The following is a 9,838-nucleotide window of genomic DNA, read 5'->3' on the forward strand; positions in this document are numbered from 1 at the left end:
CTCAACTTGAGGGGGTCAGCACTATTTGTACCATTGAGTTCTCACCTTGAGGGGTCAGCACTATTTGTACCATTGAGTTCTCACCTTGAGGGGTCAGCACTATTTGTACCATTGAGTTCTCACCTTGAGGGGTCAGCACTATTTGTACCATTGAGTTCTCACCTTGAGGGGTCAGCACTATTTGTACCATTGAGTTCTGTCAGCACTATTTGTACCATTGAGTTCTCACCTTGAGGGGTCAGCACTATTTGTACCATTGAGTTCTCACCTTGAGGGGGTCAGCACTATCAGTGAGAGACTTTAGTTTCCCTTCCACGTTACGATATGCTTTCTCCACCTCCACCAACTGAAGTTGCTGCTCTGAACTAATCTTAGTCACTTCCTCACGCTTCTCTTTCAGATTTGAGATCTGTTCATCATACGTTGAAACTTCATCTTCCTGCATGAAACGGTTACAAAGGGTATGGTTAACAATTCAACACTCATGTGATTTTTATTTTATATACATAAAACATAAATCAGAAAAGCAGAATGTTCACAACTGTGGCTTTAAAATACCTGTATCTTACAAGACAATAGAGGACCAAGCACATTTTTACTGCTCCAATTTTGGTCCTAAAACAACTGTTATCTGTACATATCCATTAGTAGCCTTCTTATCTGTCAAAGTTTCTTCTACAAGACTTTTATAAAACACATCATCATGATGACAGAACCTCAAGGCCCTCTTTTGCCTGCATGGTCCACCGAAATGACATGTCTTTGTTTGAAATATGTCTGCAACAGCTGGGGGCCAAGAGGTGTTTTCAAATCAACATACTGAGCAGTAGAGTGAATATATCAAATGCTCTAATAGTAGTACTACCAACTAGGACTTATCTGGATGGTTTTGGGCAATGTATTCAACACATCTATTGTCACTGATGTTCAAGGTGTTAATGTGATCACTTGTATCCTCCAGTAAATATAAGCTGGCCTGACTTGTCAGCCAGTGAGATCAAGATATGATGAACCAGGATATGATGAACCAGGATATGATGAACCAGGATATGAAGGGCCGTGTCAGACTGATGAGTACTCACCAGAGTTGCGATGTCGATCGGAGCTGGGTCCTCCACGTTTTTCAGCTCACTGATCTCCTGAAATCAAAATGATTGTGATAACTATTCTATAAAGCATCTGTAGCAATATGAACAAATATATGTGTATAATCTGATAGTTGAACCTCTGGCGTGTTTATACATCAGAATTCATATACTTGTCAGTGTGAAGAACACGGGAGGTAGTTCTATGGACATACATGTACATCTTCTTAATTACAATATATGTGGAGGGATTTTGAAGTTTTGCCAAATATATGATTGCCCACCATCATATTTTATATGATAGCCTGCACCATCTTGTTTTAGCCAAATATATGATTGCCCACCATCTTGTTTTATATGGTAGCCTGCACCTGCGCGTCGTGAAGTTCTGAAGTTTTGCCAAATATATTTATATGGTAGCCTGCACCTGTGTGGTCGAAGTTTTGCCAAATATATCATCCTAGTGACATCATGATCCCTCCTGTAAGAATCAAGAATCAACACAAAACTCAGGGAAGACTGTATTAAGCTGACCCACATCCAATCTCCCGATACCACAACATCAACATACTTGTCAGCAATCAGGCCACAAGATCAGGAAGCCATTCACATCAGCAGATTCCAACCAGCCATCAGAGACCAAGATTATTACTTCCCCACTGCTAACATCAACTCAATCTTTTAAGCAATCTTAATTCCATCTGTCATATGAGAAGTTGTATATCTATGGGACTATCTCCCTTCTTCATTACACCCGTGTTCAGGGGTGAGTGAGAGAGTATATTTTCATGTTGAGAGAGAGAGAGAGAGAGAGAGAGAGAGAGAGAGAGAGAGAGATGACACACACAGAGACAGACACACACACAGAGACACAGAGACACACACACACACACCAGATATGGGCTTCACACATTGTGCCCATGTGGGGAATGGAACCCAGGTCCTCAGAGGGACATAATATGCCATAATTCAGACACCTGGTCAGTACTGTTCTGATCAACTCACAAACTGCAGATTCTGCATGGCCTCCTCTATCTTCATCAGTTGAGTGTTGCATTTCTTTTCCTTCACTTTTATTTCGCCGAATGTCCTCTGTCAGTTTGTTGCGTCGCTGACGCACTTTATCCAACTCTCCCTGCAAGGACTGAATTTGTCCCTCGTAGTGAGCTATCTCCTCCTCAACATTGGCCGTCAAGTAGCGAGCTTTGTCCACATTGGCTGAGTAATACCTGAATGTTGGGTGACAGTAGATCTCATCTCCCACCTTGGTATAAGCCTGACAAAATATGATGGTAAATCTATTGAATCCAAGTTAAAATGGCCTGTGTACTTAAAGTAGCATCAATTCACAAGAGCATATGAGGCAAGTGACTTTGGTTTAATGAAACTTATGAACAAACATTTCAGTTTGTGTAGGAAAGATGAGAATTACTAGATGACAATGACAGGGCATACTTCTTGCCCAGCTGTATTCAAGACAACAGACATTTTACTATGGATTACTCTATTCTGACCATAAGTTTCAAATCACCAACACAATCTCTGATAAAACAGTTCGTTTGAAGTAAAAATCACCTCAGAATCTTGTGCCTGAATAAAATAACTTCTTTTAAATCACTGAATGCTTGTATGTGTTTATAAAATAATGATACATACATTTATAAGTTAAAACTCCTGTGTTGAGGTAACTACGACATTCAATGTATGTGTGCAATACACTTTTCGGTAGAAATCATGATACAAATCATTAGACAGCTCAATTAATGTTTTGGGACAAGAGAGAGCTTGAAATGTGGCACCTCTCCACATACAAAGGAAGTCACATTGTTTGCATAACAATGAGCGATGCCTCCATAATAGGGACATGCTGTGTAGACCCAACCTTGTCAAAGCTTGCCTAATTTTGTGGGGTGTCTACCTACTGTTGGCTCACAAAGTAAGTGTACCTCACACTTCTGTGCTGCTCAATGTGGATACTGAACACAGTAACAACAATCAGAAGATAGAAGCCGTACCTGCTTGCAGTTCCGTGGGGGGCAATGCTGCATGACACGTCTTGCCTCCTTGTTGTCAGCTATGAGGATTATATTCTCAACAGATCTCTGACAAAGAAATAACCTTCACTCAGTCCATAAATCATCATAAAACTTAACATATAAACAAAAATATGGAGTGAGTGAGTGACTTTAGTTTTAGACCGCACTGAGCAATAGTCCAGATATATGGCGGCGGTCTGTTAATAATCGAGTCTGAACCAGACAATCCAGTGATCAACAGCATGAGCATCGATCTGCGCATTTGGGAACCAATGACATCTGTCAACCAAGTCAGCGAGCCTGACCACCCGATCTTGTTAGTCACCTCTTACAAGCATGGGTTACTGAAGGTTCATTCTAACCCGGACCTTCACGGGTCGCCTCTTACGACAAGCATGGGTTACTGAAGGTTCATTCTAACCCGGACCATCACAGGTCGCCTCTCACGACAAGCGTGGGTTACTGAAGGTTCATTCTAACCTGGACCATCACGGGTTGCCTCTTACGACAAGCATGGGTTACTGAAGGTTCATCCTAACCCGGACCATCACGGGTCGCCTCTTACGACAAGCGTGGGTTACGACTTGTAATCAGGGACAGAAACATAAGGTGGACCAAGTTTGAAAAATAGCTAGCCCAAATGTGACAATTTGTCTATTTAAATGGCAAACTTAAACAAAAAACTTCCAAAAGTTACCAGGTAACAGGCTGTCAGAGAGGTCTTATTTCATATACTGCTATAGCATTATGTAAGGACTTCCAAAACCTCTATACTCATCTTAATTCATAGATTCTAATGAAGTGGTAAGTATTCACAAGATGACAAATAGCCTTCAAACTCACTAATTACAACTAATAATGTGGATGCCTAAAGCATCAACAAGCGCATGTTTCATCAAGCGTTGTCCATTTGTGACAATATATTCTAAATTTGGTTCTTGCACTCCACAGTATTCCAGCTTTGTGACAATGTATGAAAATGATCAAATCTGGGCCAGATAATCCAGTGATTGATATTATGCACAATGATCCAATAAACCAAGTCAATGAGTCTGACTAAGCGACACAGGCAGTCACCTGCACATACTGCTGCTGACCCATTCCAACCTGTAGGCCCCTGTGGAACCCCACCTACCTGATCAATGAGTGTGTTGGCCACCACAGTGTCCTCTATGTTCAGCATGTCCAGAATACAGGGGTGCTCACTCTGGACCCGCTGCAGGGAGGAAACAATACACAATACACAGCTGTTGTCAAAACTAGCTCTGTGGTAATACAAACAAATCAACATGAAAATCGGTCATAATTCTACACCATCTAAATGTATTAGTATCATGACAGCGACGAGTACAATTTGATAACAAACTGATGTTACGAGTACGACACCTCAAACCAAATTTGAATTGTTATGATTTCTACACCTCTGGCGGCATATCAAATATGACATAACGCTGCAACATGATTTAATGTATCTCAAAATTTAATGCCAATTACTTTATAATGTTACTTACAAATCTGGAGATGTCATGATATTGAGTCTGAAAGGGAAGGAAATATGTAGCATGAAAATCCAACTGAAAATGGAATATTGGGGGTACATATTAGGCATTTTCGGCTGTAAAATGTCCTGTGACAGTTAATATCAATGTTTTGAATAAAAGGTGTACAATAAATAAACTCTTTTATTTATTATCACGGACCCTACCTCCGAGGTTACCTCCCTTAGCATGCGCACCAACTGGGTAGGCTCCTAGACCATTATCATCATTCCTTCTGCTGAATTCTCATCAGTGAACAGAATTGCTTGGGGAGGTGGGTGGGCCCCTACCCAAGACGAACTCTCTTCAAAAGATTGAAAACCTCTGCAGGTTTGGGAAATTCTTTCAGAAGATAGTCTGGGGAACATATTATGCATAAACACAGACTCCCAAAGACGGAGGCCAGGGAGGAGGGAATTCTGTCCAAGCACACACAAAATATAGCGATGGTATCATGGAAAAAAAATTGAACAGGCGCCATAACACTCACCTGTCACTCGACCCAGTTTAAGCTTCATGAGATGCATTATGGGAGGGAACTGACAGGGAGGATTTATTAACTCAAAAAGCGACCTCTAGCATAATGAGACATTGCACGTAGTGCGAATGTCGTGAAATCCGACCCACTAAGTGGCTTCTTCATGAGAGCACCGTGGGGAAAACAAAAATACCACTCACTAGCGATATAGTAACTCCTTCCAGAGAATCGAAAAGGGGTACAGGTTCTCTGAGTGCTTTCGTAGCGGAGACATGTCAATAATGGAATCATTGTACAGTAAGCGTCAACACAAACCAATAAACCAAGACTCACTTGGTCAGGGTGGCAGGACACTGTCCACTGGAGAACGATGCGACCAAAGTTATACGATTGCGTGAATGCGTGTCGAGCTGATAGTGGCGCATATAAGCGTGCTTGGCGGCTCCAAATAGCGGCCGAGCGAATCTCTTCAATGGGGAGTGCCGATGCAAAAGCTTTGATCGCGGCTGCTGCCTGACCGAGTGAGCCTTCAACCCCTCAGGGGAGGCTTGCCCTTAGCCTGATAAAGCGGCACAAATACCGAAACAAGCCAGCGAGACAAAGTTTGCTTGCTGCGCTGGCAGACCAACCTTCCTCGCCACCGTAACAACAGAACAGCTGGGCACCCGATGCGGATCCCCTGCGTTCGTTTGATATAGACTTTGGCGTCTTCACGGACATCCAGCGGGTGAGTGCTCGTGGAGTGGTCCCGATGTGGAAGGCTGGGTAGAGTAGGAAGTTCGATAGGAGCTGTCACATAGGCGTGATCGACCTTGCCGGTCGGTAAAGTATCTGGGAGGCGAATGCTGACACGATCCGTGTGAAACACAGTCAGCGGGTCGGACGACATAGCATGTATATCGCCGACTCTTGACCAGATATTTACCGCCACCAGAAACACAGCTTTCCAGGTCAACAACTGAATGGAAATAGCCGATAGGTGTGAGAAAGTGGGACCCGGACAGCCAATCGAGCCTTGATCGACAAATCCCAAAGGTGGACTGGTTGCAGCCTGAGAGCAGGTCGAATCCGTTCAGCGCCAGCTAGAAAGTGCTGTGCGAGAGGTGCTGCCCCAGAAGAGCACCATCGACAGGGGTGTGAAAAGTGGAAATAGCGGTGGAGTAGCCCACGAATGGTCGAAGCCGCCAGGCCTTCTTTTAAGCGAGCTTGCAAAAACTCCAATACTCGGACTAAATCCGCAGAAAAGGGATCTGCAATGCCCCTATCTGAACACCAGCGGCGCATGGCGGGACCACCTATCCTCATTACTGAGCGTTTGTCCGAATCCATACCGAAGCCAGAATTGTGTCTGCAACTGCTGCAGGAATTCCGGCGTGCCTCGAGGTTAGACCTGACAGAGGCCAAGCCACCCACTGAATCCGTGGATTTGGGTGGAAGCTCCGTTCTGAGTGAGAATGTCCGGTCATAAAGGTAATAGAACAGGAGGCTGAGCCAGAAACCTGAGAATTACGGAAACCAGCTCTGTGACGGGCCAAAGCGGTGCCAGTAGCACAAGTAGCGAGCTGGCTGGGTGGACAGCTGTGAAAGGACGCGAGGGAATGAGTGGTAGCGGCGAGAGGCCAGAGCACTGCCCGTCAATCCAGCAGGAAGGCGTCGGCGTAGCCCAGCCCTCTGGTCGGTATCGAGAGCAGAACACGGGTGTCTGATGCGTCCCGCGGGGCATAAAACAGATCCACCTCGAGCGACCCATTACAACTGGGAGATTACTGTGAATATCTGCCTGTCGAGCATCCACTTCGTCGCGGGGCCAGGATCCGGCGAGAAGGCGCATCTGCTCGCCGCCGTTCTCCAGCCCCGGAGATAAACAGGGGAGTACCTGACAATCGTACTGGTGGCTCCAGAGGAGAAAGTCCACGCTTCCGGAGGGCGCTGGGGACACTGTGCCTCCCTGCTTCAGGATATGCGACATAGCCGTCTGGTTGTCTAACTGAAGACGGACTACCTGGCCGCGGACATGCTCTCTCTGGCTTCGAATACCAACCGCACAGCTCTCAGCTCCAACTGCGTTGATGTGAAGGTGAGCTTCCCGACTTCGGACCAGAGTCCGAAGCCGACGAACTGCCAAACGCCCCAGCCCGTGAGGGGCGCATCTGTCTGAACTGTGAGAGCTGGCGTCGGGATTTCAAGGGGAACCCCTGGTGAGATTCCGACATTTGTCCACCACTGAAGGTGAGGTGTCAACCACTTTCGGGGACTGTGAGACTGCGCTCCAGATCCTCCGTGTGAGTCCACAGCCGAGCAAAGCTTGCTGTATGGGGCCAGCATCCTCAACAGCGCCCGCCACACTACAGAGATGCATTCGCCGCCATATGGCCCAGTAGGCGGGCCAAGTCCGTGCTGGTGCCTGGGGCTGGGAGAGGAATGAAGATACCATCTCCTCGAACTCTGGTGACCCGGTCGGGCGACAAGGAAGCGAGATCCTTGTTACCGTTTGGAATCGGCTCCAAGAAAAACCAAGTCCTGGGTGGGTACCAGGTCGGATTTCTTGAGGTTGATGATCCACCCCAGTCGAGTTAGAATGTCTATCACTGTGTGAGTAGCATCTTGACTTCGCTGGCTGTGTTAGTGCTCCGAGCAACCAAGTCGTCTAGAGTAAGGGTAACAACGCCTTCCTAGCGGCGGCGAGGGGTAGCTGGGACTAACATGAGCTTGGTGAACACCCTTGGGGCAGTCGATATGCCGAAGGGGAGCACCCTGAATTGGTAATACATCCCGTCGTAAGAGAACCGGTGTACTGCTTGAGCGAGGGATGTATGGGTATCTGAATCATCCTTTAGGTGTACTGATTGGCGTGAATGTCGCCGGGCTGAACAGATATGAGATCACCGGCGCCAGTGTCTCCATCTTGAAGGATGGTACTTCGAGCATGCGATTCAACCCCTTGAGGTTGAGAATCGGACGGAACCCGCCGTCTTTCTTCGGAGACCCGAGGAAATGCGTGGAGTAAAATCCCGCCTGTTCCTCTCCCGGTGGAATCGCTTCGATTGCGGACTTGTCCAGCAGAGCCTGAACCGATCGGCGCAATATGTCCGCCCCTGGCTTGGCATGGCCCGGCACGGAGTCGCGTCGTATGCCGGTGAAGTCGAGGCGGACCTACGCTTCCACAGTGGGAGATGGCCTATGCTGACCGTGGCCAGCACCCAAGCGTTGTTGGTAGCCTTCTCCCATTCCGGCAGGAATAGAGAAGGCGACCTCCCACTAAGGATATGGGGTAGGAAGCGTCGCGTGGACCCTAGTAGCGGAGCTGACTGGGTGTGACACGGCTTGAGCGGCAGCCTGTTGGGTAGCGGAGGTCGGGCAGACCTCCAGCGCCCAGGCGAAAGGCAGGAGCTAGTCGAGACTGCTCCTTGCCCCTACCCTTGGCGGACCTACTCCTCCGCCTACCCCTACCAAGCGGCGAAGCCAGCCGGCAGACTTCGGTGTAGGCTGCACCCGGCGGAGGAAGGTGGCGGGGCGGCGCTGGGCGCAGACACCAGCGGGTGCTCCAACAAGGCCTTAGAATCCTTGAAGGAGAGGTAGCTGCAGCGGCAGCCTCCCCGTATGACCTGCTGTGCCCCGGGAAGAGGGTCGCTCCCAGACGAAAGGGAGAGCCAGCAAGGTCTGCTGTGTTGCTGCCGAGTACCTAGGCGTCGACAGCCACAGCCTGCGCATCCCATGACTGCGCACATCACCGTCGACGCAGCAGACCGCCAAAGAGTCGCTACAGGTGAGCCTGAACTTCCGACAGCTGACGGAGTAGCACGACATCGCGGCGACACGTCGCCAGCATGCCCCTCCGCCTCCAGGGCCGACCTCTGTATCGAGGAGAGGTAGGCCTCATGGACCACCACCGCACCTGCTGCATCGGCGTTCGGTAGACCTCCTCGTAGGGTCGGTGCAGCGTGCCGCAAGGCCGCAGGGCAAAAGGTGGAGTGAGGCGCCCTTGCCGAGCAGCCGGAGCTGCTCCGGAGGAAGCCGAGCCTCCCCCAGGCGGCGGAAGTGAAACACACTTCGTCAGCGATGCGATTACGACGAACAGGGGAATCCTCCCCAAGCTGGTAGCCGCCGCCGCGAGTTCAGGTAAGTCAAACCTGACACCGGGTACCAGACAAGAGGGATCGACCACGTCCGGCGACCAGCGATGGCAGAAATGCGGAGCTGCGTCTGTGAGGGTTGCCTAGGGGCAAAGCGCCTCACCAGGCAAGCGGAACTCAGTCGAGTCCACGCAACCAGCAGGCACCGCTGCCTGGGGTAGGCCCTCGGCAATTCTCTGCCGGACCTCCCGCCAAGGCCGAAGCAAAGCGGAAGCTGCCGTCATGCTCCTCGACCTCCCGAGCTCCATTGCCTCGGCGTCCGAGCCCGAAGTCAGAGGCTGGGTCTCCTCCGTTAAGAGGACCCTAACCCGACCCGGTGGACTGCCTAGCTGGGCACCACAGGAAGGGAGGAACAGACCGACTGCTCCGTCAGCGCCAGCCGGCGTCGCGTGGACCCGGTCCCAGGCGCTGGAGGCAGGCCAGGCAGAACTGGTGCCTCCGCTCTCATGAGGCGGGTGTCGCGCAGCGACGGAATACCAGGAATACTCAGCGGCCCAGCGCAGAAGCTCGAGGGGACTGGGAGCACCTCCTCTCCCGGAGCAGCCAGGCGTCCGGATCGAAGCCAGAG

At 49.3% G+C, this 9,838-nt stretch overlaps 1 protein-coding gene across 1 annotated transcript; it reads right to left on the reverse strand.

Moving 5' to 3' along the window:
* Positions 1-266: 266 nt before the first annotated feature.
* LOC124261310 (structural maintenance of chromosomes protein 6-like) lies at positions 267-9,718 on the reverse strand. The gene is made up of 7 exons (XM_046695617.1): positions 9,629-9,718; positions 4,633-4,659; positions 4,257-4,337; positions 3,101-3,187; positions 2,091-2,361; positions 1,083-1,139; positions 267-439 (listed from the first exon to the last, which is right to left on the reverse strand). Coding segments are annotated over exons 1-6 (558 nt in total). The 3' UTR covers positions 267-439; positions 1,083-1,137.
* Positions 9,719-9,838: the final 120 nt, after the last annotated feature.

Source organism: Haliotis rubra, unplaced genomic scaffold, assembly GCF_003918875.1.
Source record: "Haliotis rubra isolate DU_JTF1 unplaced genomic scaffold, ASM391887v1 Scf796, whole genome shotgun sequence".
Taxonomy (NCBI): Eukaryota; Metazoa; Mollusca; class Gastropoda; order Lepetellida; family Haliotidae; genus Haliotis; species Haliotis rubra.